The 26983-nt window shown below is 30.5% G+C and overlaps 1 protein-coding gene across 3 annotated transcripts in view; it reads right to left on the bottom strand.

Annotated features, from left to right (window-relative positions):
* The window catches only part of LOC142325375 (proteasome activator complex subunit 4A-like), a 168651-nt gene that overhangs the window by 109503 nt on the left and 32165 nt on the right, over positions 1-26983 (bottom strand). For all 3 annotated transcript variants that reach the window (XM_075367071.1, XM_075367072.1, XM_075367073.1), the window contains exons 5-10: positions 25360-25576; positions 22547-22738; positions 20520-20668; positions 9103-9309; positions 3795-4068; positions 1589-1804 (exon numbers count right to left, since the gene is read on the bottom strand). In XM_075367071.1, coding sequence (XP_075223186.1) covers positions 1589-1804; positions 3795-4068; positions 9103-9309; positions 20520-20668; positions 22547-22738; positions 25360-25576 — 1255 coding nt within the window. The remainder of the gene's footprint in view (positions 1-1588; positions 1805-3794; positions 4069-9102; positions 9310-20519; positions 20669-22546; positions 22739-25359; positions 25577-26983) is intronic.

Genomic DNA, 26983 nt, shown 5'->3' with positions numbered 1-26983 from the left:
TATTTTTGTAATCTCTTTAATTTTCAAGAAATTTAGTTTTAAAGGATCTATTTGTTTCTTACATAAATACATTATCAATCATTAAATTTAATTTTGTAACTTCTACCCAGCTTTTTTTAAAATTATTTTTGAATTTTATACAGATTATTTATTTGTATAAAATTATTTTATGTTTGTATTTTTTATATAAACACAAACAAAATTTCAATTTCATAAACCATTAGACAGTGGTCAAGGGAGAGTCTTATAAAAAATAAATAAATCTTATAAAAACAAATAGCAGCAATCATATAAATTAACACATGATTTTCATTATTTTGATATTTTTATCATGAAATAACAGAATTATTTCAATCTTGAATGAAAATGCAGGATCCCATGAAAGTACTTTCATGAAAAATTAAGATAAGATATATCTTTATCGCAATAAGATGTACTATGATTTAATAGAATTTAAATACAATTTAACAATACAGAGGAATAAGAGAATCTTAAAAGCATTAATTTCAGTAAAATAATATATATATATATATATAAAATACTTATGTAATATAACACAGAATAGGAATACTATATACATTAATGTTGTTTTTTAACCTCCAGGGCCACCTTTAGGTATTGCTTCAGAGGATGAGATGAATGTTTTGTAGTGCATGAAAAATGTCATGCCTGGCCGGGATTTGAACCTGGGACCTCCGGATGAAAGACCAAGATGCTACCACTTGTGCCACAGAAGCCGGCACATATGTGGTTACATATGGCTATGTATACTATATGCATAATATATAAAATACACACACACATATATATTCAAAAACAACTAAACCACCAAATATAGTAACCGGAAAACCTAAAAAAAAACAAATATATATATATATATATATATTTAAGATTTATATTATTCCACTGTACTGTTAAATTATGTTTTAAATTCTATTAATATAAACCACCTAGTATAGAATATTGAGATAATAATTTAAACTGCAGTTTAACTAAACTTACATTACAGTACTGGACAGCAGAATTTGTATATATGTTGATAATAACTTCAAAATCTTTTAAAACAGAAATCAATTTCCATAAACTGACAAATTATAAAATAAATGTTTTATGTAGAAATAGAATTCAATACCAACTGAAGATGTGGGGTATTCTGGGACAATCAATTATTGAAAATAAATATGTTCAACTTATCTAATTACTGTGTTTTGATGGTTTATTTCATATAATATCAAATATATACATATAGTACATAGATAGCACTTAATGCAGAAAAGTAAGTAAAATACCTATCTAATTTTCACTTATGAAAACTAATCAGAAACAAAGTATCATTACATAGAAAAACATAAATTGTTTACTTACAGAAACTAAATTTATAGTTAATTGAATCAAATTAAAACTAGACTTGAAATATTAATATTAATTTAATTATAACATATTCATTTTTAAATATTTTCAACACCTTTCATCATATCTTAATTACTTCAATCAAAGCTACAACAACATCAGCAACACACTTTGTTATATCAATAACATTACTAAATAAGTAAGTATAAAAAAATAATAAAAATGTTTATATACTAACATTAAAAATTGCTAACGAAGTCTGATTAAGAATTGAAAAACATGTAGAAGCAATAGCTCCTTCAGCAATGTTTTCTAATTTACTACGCTTATCAGAATCCTGCTCTAATCTTGTATTTTCCAGTGAACTACTTTCAATCAGCAGAAAGCATCGATCAAGGAACTGCAATAAGAAGTCTTCCATTTGAGCTGTAGCACTGCATGTTACCTCTTCTTCCTATAACATAAATATATTTATAATCTAATTAAATAAAACTGTAACGAAAAAGCTACTACAAAGATGTAAGTTTTTATAAAAAATCTGATGTGGACACTACATAATTCCTTATACACCTAATAAATTACATATACACATTTTTTTTATAATGAAAAGTACATAAAGTTTTATTTCATTAATACCTTCTGATTTTTTTCAATCTTATTTTTTACTGTTTAACTGTTTTTGTTTATTGCTTTTAAGTATTATTTATCATAAATTTTTTTTACAATCGGAGGTTAATAATTATTAATAAATCAATAAATTTAAATTAAAAAAAAAGTTAAAAAAATATATATGTATGAAGTTGGATTCCAATCGATGTGCATTTCCCTTGTAAGATTCAAATATTTCATTAATTAAAATTTTATTTGGCTATAATTCTGAATCAATGAAAATAAGTATCACTTATGGTATATCATTGAAAAGCTCTCAATGACGGCTCATTACTGTTGTTAAGAAAAACTCCAAAATCCAAACTTTCCCTTGTAAGATTAAAATATTTCATTAATAAAAATTTTATTTGGCTATAATTCTGAATCAATGAAAATAAATATCACTTATCATTAAAAAGCTCTCAATGACGGCTCATTACTGCTGTTGAGAAAAACTCCAAAATCCATTTTTTTTGGATTTTGGGCTTTTTTTGACACTTTTGGTTTAGTCGACTGCAATCAAAAGGGAAGGTGGTGCACAACTAGATGTTACAACAGTCCTAAATCCAAAATTTCAACATCCTGTAGCTATAGTTTTTCAGTTATGTGAGATACATACGTATGTACATACCATAACATCCATTTTGAAACTAGTCAAAATGGATTCAGGAATGGTCAAAATGGATATTTCCATTGAAATCTGAAAACCGAAAATTTTCACCATTACAATACTTTCTTACTTTATACAAGGAAGTAAAAATTAAAAAATTTAATGTAAAAAGTTCAGACATAAAAATTGCAAACTTTTATTTGAAATATTCATACCACTTTTAATAAAATACCTATCACTGCAAGCAAGCATACACAATTTGGCAAGTAAAAGATGTTAGAGAGATAATTAGAATCCTCACACTGTTAAAGATACTTAGTTTCTCTATTCTATCAGGTCAATTATAGCAATACTGGTAAATAACAGAAAATAATTTTATATAAACAAATAAAAAATAAATTGCAGCAAATGTTCCTTTTACTATTTATGTTATTTTTTAAAAAAGGATTTAAAAATAAATAAATACAATAAATGTTATTACAATGGACAGAAGAATATATCAGCCCTGATTATCAAGGGCTATCATTTTCAGTTTGTCTCCAATTTGATTATCCCACCTCTCTAAGATTGAAGGAGCATTTTCTTATCCATAATTCCTTCTCTTTGAATAGGTTTTACGGTATGGCCCTTTCTTCAAGTTGTAAATGGTTTACTCTTGAACAAAAATATAATTCCTTTTATCATATTAAAATAAGTGACCTTATTGCAAACTAGTCACATGAGCCAAAAAATTGAAATCTGTGCAACCTAACTTTTCTATCTCTTTCATACCATCACTTTTTTTATAATTTCAAGATACACATGATTCCTTTTCAGAATTTTAACAAAATGAAAAAAACAGCACCTGACACAATTCTATTTGTTTCTGTTTTTTGTTAACTGGTTCCATTTCTTACCAAACAATTGAGCTCACAATGTTAGCAATGAATCAATAAAATTCAATATTGAATTAATATAAAATTAACACTAATTCATTGCAGTTGAGTGAGTAAGCACGTACTGACTTAATCTTAATGATACACTAAAAATGTTTCTTGTAACTTTCACAAACAGTTACAATGCATAATACTATAATGATGATGTCCTAACAGCTTCTGCAATTTATAAATTAATTACAAAAAAAAACAATATTAATTATATTAAAAAAAATAAACAAATATAATATAAAAGAGTAATATAAACTTACTGGAGTAAGATCATTCCAGTGTTCAGATGCTTTTGAGCAATCAACAAATGAGATCATTACTGAAAATGATGTGATAAACTGGAATGTAACAAAACATTTATGAAAATCATTTGGATCAATTCCTGGCAGTATAGCAAACAAAAGAGGAATAACATGATTTGGACCTTCTGGATAATCGTTACCTTCAACCATAGGCCTTGAAACTGCAGCAACACAATGCATAGCGGCTGTATATCTATGAGGCTCAGTCAATGTGTCTAACGCAGTATACATGCTAAAATCAAAGAAAAAAGTGTCACTTATAAAGAAAATATTAAAATATCTTATTAAAAAATAAACCTCCAGCTTATAGAACTAAAGAACTCAGTTTGTTATTAGTTTATAATAAAATGAATTTTCTTCAAGAGAGATTAATTTTTCAGTAAGAAAAGATTTTTTCCACAGAAACAAAACCCTCCTATCACTATTCTAATCAATTAATATATCTCTAACTTTTATAGCCAATCATCAGACCTAAGTCAGTTTTTAGGCCTCATTTTTAAGTTTCTTCATTTTATTGCTAAAACTTTAAGAATAAGCAAAAATCATAGATTACAAATATAAAAATTAATTATAAAATTACAAGGGTAAATCAAATATAAATGGGATTTTTGTTCCCAAGCGTCTACTGTTGGTAGAACTGGGCCTGCACTTCTAGTATGCTTGGGGGTTCATTAGTAGTGGGGAGAGCTGGCCATTTCACACTCCCAACCAATAACGCTTACGATGTCGGAGCAACAGGTGCACCCCTACACTGCACAATGCATAATTATAAAATTTCTTGCTCGTGAATGAGTTCAAGCGATGGAAATTTTCTGGAGATTGACTGCACAATTTGGCCACCAAACATTGTCAAGAACTCATTTGTTTGCCTGGCATAATGTGTTCAAGGAAGGAAAAGAATGAGTGGAAAATCAGGAACATGATCGCCGTCCCTGGACCACCATTACAAATGGAAACATTTACGCAGTTTGAGACATTCTTGAAGATGATTGACGGGTGAGAGTATCTGAAATTGCAGAACAGGTTGTAGTAAGTTATGGGAGCTGTCAAGTGATCATCACAAACGACCTACAGTTCCATAAAGTGTGTTGCAGATAAGTTCTTTGCCTTTTGACTGCAGATTAGAAGTTGAGACGTTTAGAGGTCTGTCAGAGGCTTACAGCAAGGTCTGTGAAAGAAGGTGATGCATTTTTCAGTTGGGTCGTCACCTGCGATGAAATGTGGATCCACTATTACACTCACTTCCCAGTCAAAACAAGCCTGTATGGAGTGGTGGAGAAAAGGAGAGGCAGCCCCACTGAAAGCCAATACTCAATTGTCAGCTGGCAATGTTCTTTCAACCGCTTTTTCAACCAGCGAGGCATTTTGCTGATTGATTTTTTGCATGAGAGTTGCACAATCAATGCTGCTTACTACCTCGAGGTGTTAAATGAGGTGAGGGCTGCATATCGCCGCTAAAGACATGACCAACTGATTCGAGAGGCCATCCTCCTCCATGACGCCAGGCCCCATACTGCAGCTCTAACAGTCTCAAAACTAGAAGAAATGCACTGGACTCAACTTGATCATCCTTCCTACACCCTGAATCTATCGCCCTGTGATTTTCATTTGTTTGAGCCGCTTAAAGAAGCTGTAGGAGGACAACAGTTTGAAGGTGAAGAGAGGGATATTCGTGGAGGGATTCGTACGCAATTGCCTCCTAATGCAACCAGCTTCACTCTACGATGCTGCGATAAAAACCTTCCTTCTTGCTGGGAAAAATGTATTTTTAAAGCTGGAAGCTATGTAGAAAAATAAATTATACTTGCCTTTTATTATCAATAAGTATATTTAAAAAAAAAAATAAAATCTGTTTATATTTGATTTACCCTCCCAAAAATCTACATCTTATCATTAAAACAAACAATAATAATATATGCCTTCATAATGCCTTATTATATCCCTTCAGCTTTTTGAGCTAAATGTTGTGAAAGTAATAATTCACTATGTTCCAGCTACTTTTCTTTTCCTGTTTACCTCCGAAACCACCATAAGGTATTACTTCAGAGGATGAATGAGGATGATATGTACAGGTGTAAATGATGTTGTAGTCTTGTACAGTTTCAGGTTGATCATTCCTGAGATGTGTGGTTAACTGAAACCCAACCACCAAAGAACACCAGTATCCACAATCTAGTATTCAAATCCGTATAAAAGTAAGTAACTGCTTTTACTACTTCCAGCTACTTATACAATAAATATATAGCTTGAAATCTATACTGATAAAAAAATAGTAAAAAAAATATATATATATACACACACACCCACTCACTCACTACAGTATAGACTAAAAAATTACCCAGAATTTAATGACTATTTTTTTAAATTACAAATTCAACAAAATTTAAACATCAAATAATATGAATGTATTTTAATTCTTTTGTGGGAAGTTTACAAAGAAAAGTATACTTTTTTTATTTTTACTTTTGTAGTAATTTGAATGGATCCATCAGCCAAAGCCAGTGGTCGTCATATGAGAAAACATCTTGTTAAAATAAGGTCAGCAAGTAGAAGCTGTGACAAGCATTCACCGAGGTATAATGTTTACATAAATTTCAATAACATTAAAAAAAACCTGATGTAAACACCACATAACTTCCTTGTATGCCTATTAAATTACATAAACACATTTTCTGCTGCACTTCATTTAAAATTATTTCATTTGAAAGTGAGATATGATCCTCCAATTCTTTAATAAAGAAACAGTTAGTTACACAATTGCATTGTGGTGGACACCACATTGCATGACATTTTTTTGTGGTGTCTGTGTCAACATATTGTATATCAGTTAATATATATATGTAAGTAAAAACATGCCGAATCAGTAATCATGGACATAGTTCAAATCTGACTTCATATACATATATATTTTTCTTAATTTAAATATATTGATTTAAAAATATATATTATTAATATATCACATCATATTATATTAATATGATTATTAACCTCTGTACATTTTTTTGAATTAAAATGAAAAGTACAGAAAATTTTATTCCACTAATGACTTCTAATTTTTTTTCATACTTTTTTATTGTTATAATTGAATTATCATTTATTGTAATTTTTTTTTACAAAAGAAGTTAATAATTATTAATAAATCAATATATTTAAATTAAAAAAAATAAGTTAAGAAAAATATCTATATATATGAAGTCGAATTCCAACCGATGCACCTTCCCCTTGCAATATCCAAATATTTCATTAATTAAAATTTATTTGGCTATAATTCTGGAACCAATGAAAATAAATACCACTTATATACTGTTGAAAAGCTCTCATGAGGGCTTATTACTGCAGTTAAGAAAAAGTCCAAAATCCAGATTTTTTTGGGTTTTGAACTTTTTTGGACACTTTTGGTCCAGTTAATTGCAATCAAAAGGGGAGGTGCACAATTAGATGTTACAACAGTCCTAAATCCAAAATTTCAACATTATACAGCTAATCGTTTTTGAGTTATGTGAGATATATACGTACATACGTATGTACAGACGTCATGCCGAAACTAGTTAAAATGAGTTCAGGGATGGTCAAAATGGATATTTCTGTTGAAATCTGAAAACTGAAATTTTTTGCAATTACAATACTTTTTTACTTCATACCAGGAAGTAATAATTATCTTTAAAAAGTAATTTGAAATCATTTAGCAAATTAATAAAAATGAGTGAAAAATTTCACAAATATTTTCAAAAACAATGATTATTTTAACTGAAGAAAAAACCAAAATTAATAAACACAGGATGGAAATCACTACAAAAGAATTCTTAAAATAAAATTCACAAAAAACTTCCATACATATCAGTTCAGCAATCTCTCAGATGTAGTAATAAAACGTTCATACAGATCAGTTCAGCAATTTCTCAGATATATTAAGTGAACAGATGCATAAATAAACAACATTTAAAAGAAAAGCTAGCGACACAGTTCTAGGACTTTTCCGTCACGAGGCTAAAGCTGCATTCTGGGAAAATCTACAGCTGTGGAGTGTTTCTGAAGCACGGCTTACACACAAAACTTAGTTTAAAATATTTATTATTTCATGTAAAAATATTTTTTTATTTAATTCAATGGTTCTAACACTAAAGCGTGAATGCATACCATATTTAATTCATACAGGTGTGGCAGTACCACCAGTGACAGTCAGCACTAGCTAATGTAATTTCACAACTTACATAGAACAAATTTTGCTTGTATGGTCAGCAGACTGGTGAAGCCGTGAGGCCTAAAATACCAGGTACAGAGTCAACCAAGCAATCAAGTTTGAGACCCAGCCAGACCAAGTTACTTTTCTATACTTATTCATTTATTTAATTTTACCGCTCATCTGTGATATCACAACATAGCAGATGACTACAACATTTTTAGATTGTTACAAATATGTTTTTGGCAAATATTGTTATTTTTTAATTGTTAACAAATGTGCCTAAAAAAAATATGACCATAATTAGGCAAAATCTCAAGATACTGAGGGTGATCTTGCTCTGCAGCCTCACCCCCTTGATATTTAAAGTTCAAAATTTAATGGCATTAATGCCCCATATAGAGAAGTAATCTGACCAATTCTGGTCAAAACCAATCCAGTAGTTCTGGAGGTATAAGGTGATTTAGAGATAAACATCAAACACGTGTACATACAAACCCTACCATACAGAAAACTTCCATCCAATTTTTTGGGTTCCTTAGGTGTCAAAACATCAAGATCCGGTGAAAACTGCATATGCCAAAATTAGACCGATTAGCATACTTTCCCTTCTAGAGCTGTAGCACTAACTAGACGGGGAAGTAATATACTAGCACAAAATTGTTAAAAAGAAATTATCATTAACAGTAATAATTCATTGCCAATGAATTTTCTTTACATTACTCTGAAAAAAAATGAAAGTATTATAATTTTATATTTTTTAGTATTGTTTACACATATTTATGATTTTTTATAGAAAATAAAACAACTACAAATTTTATGTATCTCATTTACAGGATTACAGTATTAACAACACTATAATAGGACACCAATCCAACTACACAACATAAATGAAATTACTACAGGAAACTTCCTGAGTTAACAAATTTAGTACAGCTATTCAGGAGATCAATGAAAACATATCATAAATAAAAATAATAAATAAATAGGTTAACTTCATAAAGCCTATTAAAAAGTTTCCAAAAGCATTTAAAAAAAAAAATTTTTAGAGACTTAAGGTAATCACATAAACCACTAATAACTTACGTTTCAATTGCTGGAGGTATCATTAATTTTGGTCGTAAAGTAGCTAACTGATTCATTGCTTGAGCAACATCAGCACCTCCCAATTTTGAAAAGATTGCAGTCATCACTGATGGTTTTAAACACTCCACAAACCTAGTTATATCTTCTTCTGTTAACTTCTTATCTTCAGGAACAGGTGTTTCCCAAGATCTTTTCTTAAAACGTTCTCTGATTAGAATGCAAAAAAAGCCATGTGTAATAAATAAACTATTACATTTATATATGTATAGATATATATATATAAAAATGGATGCTTGTTTGTCTGTTTGTCCCATATGCCTTCCTATACCACTCATCTGATTGCGATGAAACTTTGGTGAGTTGTACGCACGCCCATGAAGGTTTCTGAATTATTTTGGACCCACTAGGTGGCACTGGGGTTGAGATGATATTTTGAAAAACTGTATTTACAAACAAACAAATATACAAACAGACTTTCTTCTTTATCTTCTATATACAGAAAATAAAAGATTACTCATGTGGACAAGATACATATAACAAAATTTTTTATTTTAGTTCGGAAGATCTCGCAAGCAATAAAGTACCTAAGCAAAAAGAAAACAACCTGAAGATCTCGCAGAAAAAAGTAACTAAGCTCTGACACATTTCTTTAAGTGGTCAGAAAATGGACCGTGAAAGTGCATTAGTGAATAAAGTGTAAAAAATTTAAAAATTAACAAATTAGTATATTAAGTGGTCAGAAACAACAGGAAAAAAAGTGGTCATGAAACACCAGGAATGTGCACAGGTGGAAAGGTGAAATTGCCAGAATTACATTCACCAACTGAGCCATTATCAAGTGACATTGGTATCAGGTGTCACAAGCTAATCAAAACATTTTTTGGCAATCATTTGCAAGTTACAATTCATGTTTCCAAATGACGTTGTTTGGTGCAACAAATATCATGCACGAGAATTACATGATAACATTCAAAGCACATCATTATACTGCAGGATCACTACTACCACTGCAATATGCAGATTACAAATTTTTTCAAATTTATTTCATGGGAAACACAGATGAACAAATCGATCAAAGTTGTTGATTCAATATGTGCACTAAACGAAAAATTGTCGCTGCATTACAAACTATTTGATCAACACAATGAATTAATTTGATTGTTCAGAACTGTCCCTTGAACAAATGCCAGCTGATAACTACTAACTACAAAGTTGTAGTTAGAGCAGACAAAACAACTGTCAGCCATCATGAAAGATAGTACAATGCACCAACAATTGATGAAGTGGCAATCGTTACAGTTGGCAAAGAATTTAACTCGCATGATATAATTCTTCATTGCAGAAATGGTGATGTTCAGCAAGGCTAAGAAACTCATCACTCATACAACAGATTGCAATATCCAAATTTATTTTGGCAAGGAGAAGACTGATATCATTTCAACATCAAATTGAGAAGTTCACAAACAGATGAGGAAACGAATAAGAAAGTCAGTGCCATGAATTACTATTCATATTGATTGATGATTCGTAATAACGCAGAAAATCACTGCTTAAAATGTTGACAACTGTTCCATCAATACATTGTCGATATGTATGCGAAACTCGAAACTGAACGACTCTACATTCAATTAAATCAACGAAGTTGTATTCCGAAGAGTACATTAATATACGTGACACAGTTGTTAATGATGGCAATGTGAATCCAATAAATTGAGAAAACTGGTCATACTATAGGCCACATTTACAGGTAGTCCACAGCACTTGCATGAATATTCACAAGATGCAAAAATGTATATTCGCGTACACAGCCACCCAAATTTGTTTATTATATTCACATGCAATCCTACGTGGGATGAAATAAAAGAACTTCTGTTAACTGGACAATCATCATCAGATCGTCATGATATTTCCATGCGTGTGTTCAAACAAAATTGAAGTCTTTAATGGATTTAATTGTCAACCATTATGTTATTGGAGAGACCACTGTTGGATGTATTCCACTGAATGGAAAAAAAGACGATTGCCACATGCACACATTTTGATTTCATTGATTAAAAAAAATCACACCAGATCAAATTGATGAAGTCATCTCAGCAGAAATACCAGATGTTGACATTGAGACTTATTTGAAATTGTCACCAAAAACATGATTTATAGTCCATGTGGCTTACTGAACAACAATTCACCATGCATGTCTGATGGGAAATGCACGAAACAATACCCAACAGACTTACTTGACGAATATCCACTCTATCATCAACGATCAACTGAAGATGGCAGCATATCAATCACTTTAAAAGTACAAAATAATGATGTTGAAGTTGATAATCGTTGGGTTGTACTGTATTCACCGTTAGTCTCAAAAATATGCAAAGCACACATCAATGTTGAGTATTGTAATTCGATGAAATCTATCAAGTACATTTGCAAATATGTCAACAAAGGAAGCGATATGGCAGTTTTTGGAGTGGGAAATGCAACTGGATCTATCGATGAAATCGACCAACATCAACTGGGATGCTGCATTAGTAGCAATGAAGCAATATGGCGTATTTTATCATTTCCAATCCATGAATGACATCCAACAGTTCATTTAGCAGTGCACCTTGAAAATGGACTGAGCGTGTACTTCACAACAAAAAATGCATGTGCAAGAGCATTGTCAACACCGCCAAAAACATTGACTGTATTTTCTCATTGTGTGGGGCTATGTTTGCAAAGATGCTACTTTACTCTGAAGTGCCAACATACTACACATGGAATGCATCAGCAAAAAAGTTTCAACGTATATTTGACCAACGCATTAAGCCATGTACACTCTGCACATTGGGAAAATTCAATTGATGATTCATCAATAACAATTCAGCCACAGATAATATGCACATTATTTGCGTTATCATATTGACATGTGTTTCCCATCCAATCCTAAATATCTTTGGAAAAAATACAAAGACTACATGAGTGAAAACATCCTACATCGTTTGCGTGCAATGACTCAAACTCCGGACATTCAATTCACATCAAATGTACATAATGAGCATTGGTTTTGATTCAAGACAAATGTTTGGCAATTACTAACAAAGCACTGGCACAATTGGGAATGGCTGCACCGAATTGATCTGCAAACTATCTTTTCTATCATGATTTACAACAAGAAACAAACTTCGAAGTCAACGATCTGGGTACATTTGTTCAAACGAATCTTCTGAAATTGGTTCCAGAAAAATGCACAGCATATGACAGAATTATGCATGTAATTACAAGCCAAAGTGGTGGATTGTATTTCATAGATGCACCTGGAGGCACAGGTAAAACTCTTCTTATTTCACTTATTTTGGCAACCATACAATCCCAAAAAAATATTGGGTGGTGGCTGAAGAGCACATTCAGCACTGAAATTGACATTGAATATGCAAATCACTGAGACACCAACATGCAATATCAACAAAAATTCTGGAATGGGTAAATTACTCAAATCATGTTATAACTCATATGGGATGAATGTACTATGGCGCACAAAAAAGGATTAGAAGCATATTGAATACTAAAAGATTTAAGAGGAAATGAACAGCTCTTTGGTGGTGCACTCATTCTATTGTCTGCTGATCTTTAACAAACTACCAGTTATACAACGGTCAACATCCGCTGATGAACTTACTGCATATCTCAAATCATCAGTTTTACGGCAACATGTACAAAAATTGACTTTGAAGACCAATATGTGTGTACAACTACAACATGATTCATCTGCTGAACATATCGCAAAACAATTGTTGACTATTGGGAATGGGAAAATGACAATTGATGAACTGACAAAATGTATCACATTGCTAACAAACTTTTATAAAATCACAGCAACCACAGACGAATTGATTCATAAAATTTTCCCAGATATCACATAGAATTACAAAAATCATCAGTGGCTCAGTGCACGTGTTGTATTAGCACCCAAAAAACAATGATGTCAATGCCATCAATTGCAGCATTCAAAATGAATTACCAGGTGAAGTGACAATGTATAAGTTTATCAATACTGTAATTAATCCAAGACGGAGTTGTCAATTACCCAACTGAATTCTTGAATTCACTTGATCTGCCAGGCATTCTGCTGCATGTTTTAGCATTGAAAATTGGTGTGCCTATCATTCTTCTCCGAAACATCAATCCACCATGACTTTGCAACGGTACCAGTCTTTCAGTGAAAAAGATGATGAACAATGTCATCGAAGCTACAATTTTAAATGGAATATTTAAAGGAGAAGATGTACTACTGCCACGCATCCCACTGATTCCGACAGATATGCCATTCAAATTTAAATGTTTGCAGTTTCTGGTGCAACCTGCAGTTGCAATGACCATCAACAAAGCACAGGGACAATCACTACAAGTGTGTGAACTAAATTTGGAAAATCCATGCTTCTCACATGGACAGCTGTATGTGGCCTGCTCACACATCTGAAAACCTTCTGATTTATTCATGTACGCACCAGATGGAAAAACAAAAATTTTATGTATCCAAAAGCACTTCAATAAACAGAATTGAAACACTAACACTTTCTTTCTTCGAGTAGCACTGCAATGCATGCCAGGTATTAGCTAGTTTAATATAAAATTATATAACTAAATATATTACATTTAATAATATACACACACACATACCTATATATCTCAATAAATCAATAATATGTGCACGCACACACACATTTCTATTCCTACAAATAAAGAAAAATGAAAAATGTGATAAGAGGGCAAATAAATTTCACTACTTATACAAAGTAATCAGATATTCACTTCTGGTGGACAGATGCCTTTCATAGCAGTCAATATTCCATAGAATATTTTTTCAATTTGACAATGTTATGTGAATTCAGCAAAGTAACTTTCTGTGAAATGTTGCACTGTTCTGCCACGTCTTTTATTGCAACCCCCCTACATCCTTTCATTGTATGGGTGTGAGCAGCTGTATCAGGATCTACTAAATTGTAATTGTGATCCACTTTGAAGTGCATAAATCCAGCTTCCCCATCTCATTTGTTATATATGCACCTTAACAGTTCAATATTGTGATTTATCCTTCCTCTCAATTCTCCTCAAAACAACCATACTGAATTAACACGAATACTGCATATATTATCTACTGTTTGCACTGTTAAATAGCACTCACTGCCTTAACTGAAAAATGTAAGTCTCATATTTTCAACTTTTCCAATTTTTTATTTTACGAAATCAAAAGCCAAGGAATTACATAATAAAACAATGGGATACTAAATACCTAAGTGCTACTTATAATACTGAGCTCGAATATGAGTACAAAATTTGGATTGGCAGTATTGTAATAGAAAAGTAACAACATATGTTTGAATAACTTTATGTTCACAGCCAATCTCAGTATTTTTTTAATAATTAAAAAAATTTTTAATTATAGTTATTTAATTTAAATCGAACAGATTTTATAAAAGAACAGAAAAAGTGCCAACCAATGAAATTGTACCGAGTTACAAGCTTATCTACTGACTTAAAAAAAAAACAAATGTGTAATAACATTATAACAAACACAAATAGTTTTTAAGTCGAATATAGTAAACCATATTTTAAAGTAAAAGTTATATAAACATTATCTTAGTCTGGGCCAGCTTTCGCTTCCAATCTAACTTCTTCAGACTGCTGCTGGTAGTGGTTAAAGTACTGTACTAGTAGATGTGACACAGGTTCTGAATTAGATCTGGAAGGATACTTTCATATTCAAGGAGACTGCATCATCATTTTAGAACATAGTTTTTGTTTGTATGGTTTTAATTTTTAAGCATGGCTAGTTTTTATTATTTATGTGATTTTCATATTATTTGCTCTTAATAGTTGTATATGCATGACATATCAATGAGGTGGTTTGTAAATGTTGACTGAATGGTGGAATGAAGCACTTTTATATGTTCCTTGTACAATTGTGAAAAATTAAGTTTCAGTTAGCTCTAGTTAAGTTTCATTTTATTTAAGCTCAAGCAGTCAGGTGTGCAGAACTCAGGTAACTATATTTGCTTGATTGTTAATGTGATTTTGTGTTTGATGATGAACATTTTCTTCTATCAAAATGTTTTAATATCATAAGATAATAATGTCAGTATCTGTATAAGATACTGTAACCTTATTTGAATTTCAGGAATATTTTTTCAGTATGGTTGTTAATGTAAGAAAGTGAAAAATTTGCCATTGTAATTTTTCTCATTGTTTTTATTCTAAAATATTAAAACTTAAGCCTTTCATCAAGAAATTTTTATAATTCAAATTAGCCTCTGTTATATGCAATGGGTTGAGCAAAGTGTTTATTATAATAGTTTTTTTTAAGTCTTTTTCGTAAAAAGGAAATGTTAAGTAGTCTTGCAGCACAATTCTCAATGTTTAAAATTTATATTGTGTAGACTAATGAATCATGAATGAGTATCGGTTGTGCTATGTTTTCTGGAAATTTTGAATGCGCCTAAAACATTTTTGTGTTTTTTTTCCAATTTGATGGCAAGTTATATTTTTGTAAAATCTACCTAATTTTTTTGCAAAATCTAATAAATTTTTGTAAATCTGTTTCCAAAATCTAGTTCTCCTGAAATGTAGGAGAATAAGGTCACCTATATAGGTGATATATGTGTAACCTGAATAAGGTCACCTATATAGGTGACCTTATTACCTTATTATTATTACATTAGGTGACTATTACCTATGCTAATAGTTGATTTTGTGTGAGCATCTATCTTTATTAATGATTTTTATGATTTCAATGTGTTGGAGAATATTTAAGATGATAATAAGCCTGGGATAAGTAAACCATAGGACTGACAATAGTCCTACTGTTGAAAGTGAAATAAGTTTGTTTTGTTATTAATAGTTTTTAAACTTGTTGAGTGTGTTTGTCTTTTTACTGATTCAGTTTTCATTCAGTTCTTTTTCTCCAAGTGTAATAAGATTGTGATAGTTTCAGAAATGGGACATATTTATACAGAAGTATTTTTGTAAAAAGAGGCAAATATGATATGATAAATACAAATATATTTTTTGATTTTCTTAATAGATGAATTTTTTTTAAAATCTTGTTAATGAAATGTAATTGAGATGTACGCAGGTTTTGGTGCTGGAGTACTTCCATAGTTTATTACTGAATGGATTGTTACATCTTTTTTATGAATTTTGGAACAGTGACTAGATTTGGTTGTGGTTTATATTTTACAGTGATTATATGTTTGGATTTACTGAAGAGCTGTTTTACTGCTTTTTTATTTTTTTACATTTATCTGTAAAATATTTTTTTAATTTTAGCTGTTCAGAATACAATTTGTCATGAAATTCTTATGTACTGACAATAATAACGAAGATCATTTTACCTGGTTTTACAAAAAAAGATTTTGCATGTGTCTGCTTATGCTTTCTTCTTTTAGGATGATGGCTGTCAGTATTTCAGGATATGTTTTTGAATTGATGGGCAGGCAGGAGTAGGTTTGAGCAGGAATTTATGAACAAGAAGATAGGGAGGAGAGTGGAGTATTTCAAGATGCATAGCGATAAAATCATTGTAATAAGGATAAAATCAAAACCTAAACCGACAACCATTGTTAACGTCTATATGCCTACAAGCGCCCATGATGATGATGAGGTAGAGTGTGTATACGAAGAGATTGATGAAGCAATTAAACACGTAAAAGGAGATGAAAATTTAATAATAGTTGGAGATTGGAATGCAATCATTGGAAAATGCAAGGAAGGAAATATAGTGGGTGAATACGGTCTGGGCAAAAGGAATGAAAAGGGGACCGACTTATAGAGTTTTGCATGAAGTATAATTTAGTAATTGCCAACACCCAATTTAAAAATCATAATAGAAGAATATACACTTGGAAAAAGCCAGGCGATACTGTAAGGTATCAGATAGATTATATCATGGTTAAGCAAAGATTTAGAAATCAACTCGTTGACTGCAAAACTTACCCTGGAGCAGACATTGATAGCGACCATAATTTGCTGATAATGAAATGTAGATTGGGGTTTAAAAACCTGAAGAAAAGGTGTCAGATGAATCGGTGGAATTTAGAGAAGCTTGAGGAAGAGGAGGTAAAGAAGATTTTTGAGGAGGACATCGCAAGAGGTCTGAGTAAAAAAGATAAGGTAGAAAATGTAGAAGAAGAATGGGAGAATGTTAAAAAGGAAATTCTTAAATCAGCAGAAGCAAACTTATACAGAACAAAGAGAACTGGTAGAAAACCTTGGTTTTCAGACGATATATTGCAGCTGATGGATGAACGTAGAAAATATAAGAATGCTAGTGATGAAGAAAATAAAAGGAACTATCGGCAATTAAAAAATGCTATAAACAGGAAGTGCAAACTGGCGAAAGAAGAGTGGATTAAAGAAAAGTGTTCAGAAGTGGAATGAGAAATGAACATTGGTAAAATAGACGGAGCATACAGGAAAGTTAAGGAAAATTTTGGGGTACATAAATTAAAATCTAATAATGTGTTAAACAAAGATGGTACACCAATATATAATACGAAAGGTAAAGTCGATAGATGGGTGGAATATATTGAAGAGTTATACGGAGGAAATGAATTAGAAAATGGTGTTCTACAGGAAGAAGAGGATGAAATGGGAGAAACAATACTGAAATCTGAATTTATGAGAGCATTAAAAGATTTGAATGGCAGAAACGCTCCTGGAATAGACGGAATACCTGTAGAATTACTCCGCAGTGCAGGTGAGGAAGCATAGATTATACAAACTGGTGTGTAATATTTATGAAAAAGGGGAATTTCCGTCAGACTTCAAAAAAAGTGTTATAGTAATGATACCAAAGAAAGCAGGGGCAGATAAATGCGAAGAATACAGAACAATTAGTTTAACTAGTCATGCATCAAAAATCTTAACTAGAATTCTATACAGTAGAATTGAGAGGAGAGTGGAGAAAGTGTTAGGAGAAGACCAATTTGGTTTCAGGAAAAGTATAGGGACAAGGGAAGCAATTTTAGGCCTCAGATCAATAGTAGAAGGAAGATTAAAGAAAAACAAACCAACATACTTGGCGTTTATAGACCTAGAAAAGGCATTCGATAACGTAGACTGGAATAAAACGTTCAGCATTTAAAAAAAATTAGGGTTCAAATACAGAGATAGAAGAACAATTGCTAACATGTACAGGAACCAAACAGCAACAGTAACAATTGAAGAACATAAGAAAGAAACCGTAATAAGAAAGGGAATCCGACAAGGATGTTCCCTATCCCAGTTACTTTTTAATCTTTACATGGAACTAGCAGTTAATGATGTTAAAGAACAATTTAGATTCGGAGTAACAGTACAAGGTGAAAAGATAAAGATGCTACTATTTGCTGATGATATAGTAATTCTAGCCGAGAGTAAAAAGGATTTAGAAGAAACAATGAATGGCATAGATGAAGTCCTACGCAAGAACTATCGCATGAAAATAAACAAGAAGAAAAGTAATGAAATGTAGTAGAAATAACAAAGATGGACCACTGAATGTGAAAATAGGAGGAGAAAAGATTATGGAGGTAGAAGAATTTTGTTATTTGGGAGGTAGAATTACTAAAGATGGACGAAGCAGGAGCGATATAAAATGCCGAATAGCACTAGCTAAACGAGCCTTCAGTAAGAAATATAATTTGTTTACATCAAAAATTAATTTAAATGTCAGGAAAAGATTTTTGAAAGTGTATGTTTGGAGTGTCGCTTTATATGGAAGAGAAACTTGGACAATCGGAGTATCTGAGAAGAAAAGATTAGAAGCTTTTGAAATGTAGTTCTATAGGAGAATGTTAAAAATCAGATGGTTGGATAAAGTGACAAACAAAGAGGTATTGCGGCGGCAAATAGATGAAGAAAGAAGCATTTGGAAAAATATAGTTAAAAGAAGAGACAGACTTATAGGCCACATACTAAGGCATCCTGAAATAGTCGCTTTAATATTGGAAGGACAGGTAGAAGGAAAAAATTGTGTAGGCAGGCCACGTTTGGAATATGTAAAATTGTTAGGGATGTAGGATGTACAGGGTATACTGAAATGAAACGACTAGCACTAGAAAGGGAATCTTGGAGAGCTGCATCAAACCAGTCAAATGACTGAAGACAAAAAAAAAAATTATATTAAATTTAATTTAAATTGTCTATTATAACAGAAAATTTAAATTAGAAATTAAATTAGGAGTTTGGTTAAATTAAGTTAACCAAACTTAAAAATTAAATAACAGTAATATAAAACAAATAAAATTAACAATTAAAACACGCAATATCATAATGAAAAATATTCTTTGAACATTATACTGCAGATGTAAAGTGCCTATGCCGTATGCTACAGGCAAAATAAACCAAAATTAAATACAATATTATAAATCTAACTTAAAACAACAAAATTACCATGTCAAATGGCATAAATACATGTAATGTAAGTAGTAATTAAATATCTGAATACAAATGCATGGTCTTAAAAAATAGTACGACGTTAGATAACATCGTCATTTGTTCCTTAAAATATTTCAGATGTTAGCACATAATTTAATTTCTGATGCAATTTCACACAGCAGACACAGTCCACAAGGATTTGCTGTACCATTAGTTGGCAGTAGCAGTGAATACAAACGGATGCATTGGTCCTACATCGTGGGATTATAGTTTTACCTCAAAAATCCCCCCCCAAAAAAAAAACATGATAAAAGTCATCAAAACAGCATATACATGGTTTAAAAAATTTTATTTGAAAAATAAAAACTTTGTTTAATATTTGCATAAAATTATGAAGAAATTTTCCCCAACACTATTTTATTGGTGGAATAATAAATGAAAAATACATATAACATTTTCCTTCTAATGAAACTTTTTAAGAGAAAATCTATTTACAAACTTTGGAAATGATTAAAAAACATTTTTATTTACTAAGAAAAACTTTAAATGAGCAACATCTTAATTAAAAAAAAGGCTAATATTTAACTTATTTTTTGTTAAATTATTGTTTGGTATTGGTATTGCTACTTTTAAACAGTGATAGCACAAAAACTTTTCGGTCAGTTATACTGTAAACTTCTATAGTTGTAATACATTTTTATTTTTTTAAATTCCAATTGGTTACTGCACTCTTATCACCTCAACTAGTTTCACTGTTAAGTTTATCTTAAGGTTAATGAATGAATGGATTGATAAATTACTTGCTTCATTAAGTTCCAGAAACCAGAAACAGAAAGAAAGGAAAAATATTAAGAAATCACACATACTTTGAAAAGGAGAAAAGTAGATATCATGAATATGAAATGGAAATTAATCCCTAACAATACAACAAAATATGTCCTTAAAAACTTCTCAAAAAAAAATTATAAATGAAGGTTATTATTTAAATTGGCTAAACACTACAAAATAAAACCAGTATATACCTGTGTAAACGGTTTATAAAATAGTAGGGTAGTTTACGAAGAAGATCTTTTAAACGACCTAACCAACGCCCAAAATTGGCAGGATAAAAGTATGATTCAACAGTTTTCATAAATTTATCCAAATGATCTTGTGTACTGCTTCCCCCACCCTAAAAATAAACAAAAATTTCATTAAAATTAAAAAATGAGTAATAATTTTTAAAAAACAATATAATTTTTAACAGATGCTTAATCAGGTTATCTTTCAACTTTTTTGAGTGATATGGAAGATTTCATAGATCTGAAGCAACACCTTCAATCAAAAGTGGTTACAGTTTGATAAATTATCAATCCTTTGACTTCAAACAACAAATACAAAGAAATAAAGCCTCCTAGTAGATATAGCAGACCTATATTTTACATATCTAAGTTCATTTGAATGCTGTTTTTTCTTACTATCAATTAAAAAAACTTTTTTTATTTATTTTTTTAATGAATTTCCAGTTCTAAAACTTTTTAACCATTTGGAAGATTCTTATTAATTTACTTAATTAATAAACATACCCACAACATATTATTTTGTTTAATGTGAATATTTCCATTATTTTTTTACCATGACATTGATATCTGCAATATATATATATAAATGAAAAATAACTACAAAATTTAACTATATATATAATTAAACTTTTATTTAAACTGAAGCCTGGGATATCACTTTGCCTCAGATCTCACTTTAATAGACTGAAATTTTTTATCTAATGTAACCTTTAACCTAAACACACTATTTCCCATCAATCACCTAACAAGTAAAAAAAACCCACGTAAGTGCAACAAATCTACCCGTTTTAAATTTTTCTCATAATATTAGTGTTTTACTGATTCAATGCATCAGAAAAGGTAACTTTTAGATTACTTCTTAACGAATAATATTTTGTTAAGCATTGCAGTCTTCTGATTCTACATTACAAATAAGCATAGCTACAACGGCTGAGCTTACTTTGTGAAAGTATGACTATAGTGTCAATAAAAAAAAAAGGACTGTCTTTAAATATTTACATCTTATTAACACTTCACATGTATGACAAGAGTTTTATTCTGTACTAAGACTACTTGTCCATGGTATTGTTGTGGGTTATAATTAATTTAAAGAAAATCTGTGAGAAGTGCAGATAATCATACAAATTATATTCTATAATTTATTTGAGATTACATATAAAATTACTGTTTAAATACTTTAAACAATTTTCTCCATAATTTGTTTTTAGATACATAGATGTAATTGTGTATTTCTATTCTAAAAAAAATATACATTACTTGATATAAATGATTATAATTAACCATTTTTTTTCTCAATTAGACTTTTCCTATAATACACATCTAAAAGAACGAGGTGATGGAGGCATGAAGCTACAAACAGATTAATTACTCACAGAAACACTTACAAATAAATGAGCATTTATTCATTAAGAAACACTGATTACACAGTCTGAGTTGTAAAATTATTCATTGTTTACTTAAAATAGGATTCACGTCTTCCAGTAAGAACAACTCATAGATATTTAATTAACAACCTTAGTCCATCAGAAGCATTCACTTGGACAAGTCTAACTAACCTCATTCCTTGATGAAAAAACGATTAAAAATGAAATTTATAAGAATTAAGAAGAAATTTGGATAATTTTATTTTCATATTGTACTATCTGAAAGTACAAATTATTATAAGATTTTTTTTATTTCATACTATGAAATTCTCCTCTAATAACTTTATTATTCTTCTTTAAGAGAAAATGTACTCAACAAGTGAAGAGATTTAAACAGATAAAGGATTTAAACAGATAAAGGCTGCAGAAGTTGACAACAATATAATGTAATGAATGTATTGTTTTGGCTGCACTTTTCAACGGACTCATCTTGCTTTGATTGGATTATAAGAATTGTAATTTATAATTTACCATATAACTACACAATAATAAATAATACTGCAAGGTTCTTCGAACATAAACAAAATACAAAAAAAAAGATTAAAAATTGTTCACTATACATACCAAAGTAGCCACAATCCACATTGCAATTGATGTAGTCTCTATTTTTGATAATTTCATTATATTCACTTGCTTATATGTAACAGGTAAATTCATACTTCTTAAAAACCTTGTAAACATTAGTGACATGTGAGGCTCCCAGTCAATATAACCAATGTTACAATGAGCTAAACGAGTCATCAACCACATAATTTCCTAAAATCATATTAAAAAAGAAGAAAAAACAGATATTTTTTTCAACATATAAAAAACTTAAATTTTAAGTTATAAACATATGACTACAATTATAAATCTGTATGCAGACCAGTCGATGAACATAATACTCCACAGCAGATAAAACAAAAACCACGCAATATTCTACTTCAGGAACTCATATGTACAATAAACATTACTAGAATTTAAAACAAAATCTGATGTGGACACCATATGACTTCCTTGTATGCCTATTAAATTACATAAATACTTTTTTTTAAATGAACGGTACATAAAATTTTACTTCATTAATAACTCCTGATATTTTTTCATTTTTTTTATTGTTATTATTGAATTATTATTTATCATAAAAATGTTTTTACAATCAGACGGGTTAATAATTATTCGTAAATCAATATTTTTAAATTAAAAAAAAAGTTAAAAAAAAGGAAAAGGAGACAAAGTCTGATCTGATGTGCCTTCCCCTTGTAAGATCCAAATATTTCATTAATTAAAATTTTATTTGGCTATAATTCTGAAACTAATGAAAATAAATACCACTAATGAAATAGCGTTGAAAAGCTCTCAATCAGGGTATATTACTGCAGTTAAGGAAAAGTCCAAAATCCAAATTTTTTGGATTTAGAGTTTTTTTGGACACTTCTGGTTCAGTTGATTGCAATCAAAAGGGGAGGGAGGTGTACAACTAGATGTGCACAATAAAAGGGGAGGGATTGTTCAGCTTTGAATTGGATGATTCTAATCCAAAATTTCAACATCCAACGGCTAATTGTTTTTGAGTTATGCGAGATACATACAACCGTACAGACTTCACGCCGAAACTAGTCAAAATGGATACAGGGATGGTCAAAATGGATATTTCCATTGAAATCTGAAAACCGAAATTTTTCACGATCACAATACTTCCTTTACTTCATACAAGGAAGTAATTACCTACTTCTTACAAAACTTTTAATAGTATCGCTTTCAAATTATTTATTATTATCAAGTTACATAAAAGTGTACATTTCTACTTCACACTAATTGCATCACAATTTGGAATTGAAGCCACATTCTTATATGATCAGCTGTAGAAATTAAGCTGTCATAAGCAGAGAAGATATTATACATTTAAATGAATTATTTACTGAGCAAACCCAGGATATATTTAATCTTTGTTTATCAGTAATTATATGATGGAAGATACAATTGTGATTACATAAGCTATTTATCATCAATTCTAACTAGAGATTTATAGGTTCTTTCTCAAAGAAAAACATATATAAATAACTTAACTTCATGAAAAATGTATTCTTAATAGAGGAATGTGTACAGTGTCAGTTACTGATGTAAAGCAGACAAAACAGTTTATTTAAAATAAATGCAATAGGTCATCCAGAAAATAAGTTACAAAATAAAAACATTCAAGCTGTGGTGCCAGCCAGTTCTTGATCACAGAATAAACTTTTTTAAAAATTTTACAATAAGAATCACTATGGATTGAGCAGCCTCCAGGCAAGAAGTTGACAAGCAAAATTCCTTTTTTGTCTCAAAAAACTGAGTACAGGATCATCATTCTGCATGAAAACAATGGCTTGTATTTTGTCTTTTTGGGTAATGTATTCTGACATGACTTGCTATTCCATATATTAAAATTTTGTTTCAGGCATTATGTGCAACAGCCATGTCTTGCCCCAGTGACTATACTGCTCAAGAAGTTGCCACTTTGTTCTCTGTACAAAGTCAAAAAATCCAATGCACTGCCCAACCGCCTAATTTTGTGATTTTCCATAAGCATCTTACGCACTCAAAATATTCACATTTCCAATCATTCAATTTCTCAGACACAATTTTGTATGGAAGCAAATGTAAAATTTCTAGAAAATGCAAAGAAAGAGATGTTGTGAATCATCTGTTCTCTTTAATATTATAATCAATTGCACACACCAAATCATTGGTAATCAAAGGTGATTTACCTGCTTCGTTTATCATTGTACAAGTTATTGCATGCTTCCTTGAACAATCGCACCTATTTTTGTACCATGAAATCAATCACTCATTTTATTCTCTTCTTAAATATTGGAAATTTGATTGTGAATTTCAACCAGTTTAATGTTTTTTTGCATTCAAGAAACAGATCACAAACCAAATTTCACAAGTTCTGGTTATGGTTGTACGTGACTTGATTTTCTTAAACATTACATTAAAAAACACACGAAGAAGTGTGTCTAGATGTATCAACTATAATGTCCTAACTTGAGACAAATTAACTTTTACTTATTTCTTCTGTTCACACTGGCTCTAAAAGAAGAGTTACAAAAATACTGATGATGTAGCCGCAGTGTAATCAAGGAGTTTAAGGTTTCAAAAACAAGTTCTAGGAAAGTTTCCAAAAATTTTATCAAGTTTGTAACAAAGTACAGCTGCCAAAAAAAAAAATCTAAGAGAACATATAATAAACTACTAACTACTTACTATAAATATTCCATTTTCATATTCCACTCTCACATATAAGCTTCAAGCTTATGTGGTGATATCATAAAGCAAAAAAAAAAAAATATATATATATATATATATATACTGATAATATGTAAATAAAATATAAAAGAATAAAAAGTATTTACCTTCTCCCAACTTGGTGCATTATGACATATCTTCCATAAATTCATCAGCTCATCAAACCACAACTTATAGCCAATATGAGTTTGATCAGGTGGTATAGCTAGTGGAAGAAACCATTCAAGACAAGCAATACCGTTACACATCATTGAATTATCAAATGGGCACAACATTGGACGGAATTCATCCAGTATTTCTTGTGTTGAAGTTGGGCTAAAGTAACTAAAAATTAAAAAAAACAGCAAAGTTTAGTAAAATGCATTCACTGATAATTAATCATTAAAATTTAGTTTCATAAGACCTTACTACAGCTTCACAGTTTATAATAGTTAAATAAACAAGAGTAAAAAAACACATGGAGTGTTTCAGAGATAAACCAAATGGACTATTTAGTTTATCAATGAAATACTTTTTTGTACTAAGCATAAAAAGGAACATTCACAATCTTTTCAGTTACAATTCACAATCTAATAATAAATTTAATATATATAAATCAATTAAAGATTCTGATACAAAAACAAAATTTTTCTAATTAAAACCTTTAGTAAAATCCAATGAAATGTCTAATACTCAACTTCAAAATGCATAGCGACAGAATCATTGTAATAAAGATAAAATCAAAACCTAAGCCAACGACTGTTAATATCTATTATGCCTACAAGTGCCCATGATGATTATGATGAGGTAGAGAGTGTGTATATCAAGAAATTGATGAACCAATTAAACACATAAAAGGGGATGAAAATCTAATAATAGTTGGAGATTGGAATGCAAGTACTGGAATAGGCAAGGAAGGAAATTGTGGGTGAATATGGGCTGGGCAAAAGGAATGAAGGAGGAGACCAACTTAAAGAGTTTTACATGAAGTATAATTTAGTAATTGCCAACACCAGTTTAAAATCATAATAGAACATACACATAGAAAAAGCCCGGTGATACTGCAAGGTAACAGATAGACTACATCACGGTTAAGCAAAGATTTAGAAATCAACTCGTCAACTGCAAAGCTTACCCGGGAGCAGACATTGATATCAGCCATAATTTAGTGATAATGAAATGTAGATTGTGATTTAAAAACCTGAAGAAAAGATGTCAGATGAATTGATGGAATTTAGAGAAGCTTGAGGAAGCGGAAATAAAGAAGATTTTTGAGGACATCACAAGAGGTCTAAATAAAAATGATAAGGTAGAAAATGTAGAAGAAGAATGGGAGAATGTTAAAAAGGAAATTCTTAAATAAGCAGATGCAAACTTAGGCGGAACAAAGAGAACTGGTAGAAAACCTTGGATATCAGAAGATATATTGCAACTGATGGATAAACATAGAAAATATAAATATGCTAGTGATGAAAAAGTAAAAGGAAGTATCAATAATTAAGAAATACAATAAACAGAAAGCACAAAATAGCGACAGAAGAGTGGATTAAAGAAAAGTGTTCAGAAGTGGAAAGAGAAATGATCATTGGTAAAATACATGAGGCATACAGGAAAGTTAAGGAAAATTTTTCTGGTACATAAATTAAAACCAAACACTGAGGTACACCGATTTATAACACAAAAGGAAAGGTGAATAGCTCGTTGGAATATACTGAAGAGTTATAAGGAGGAAATTAATTAGAAAATGGTGTT

The sequence above is a fragment of the Lycorma delicatula genome, chromosome 5 (genome assembly GCF_047948215.1).
Source record: "Lycorma delicatula isolate Av1 chromosome 5, ASM4794821v1, whole genome shotgun sequence".
Taxonomy (NCBI): domain Eukaryota; kingdom Metazoa; phylum Arthropoda; class Insecta; order Hemiptera; family Fulgoridae; genus Lycorma; species Lycorma delicatula.
The sequence above is the reverse complement of the archived record's forward strand: the minus strand, read 5'-3'. Positions and strand labels throughout refer to the sequence as shown.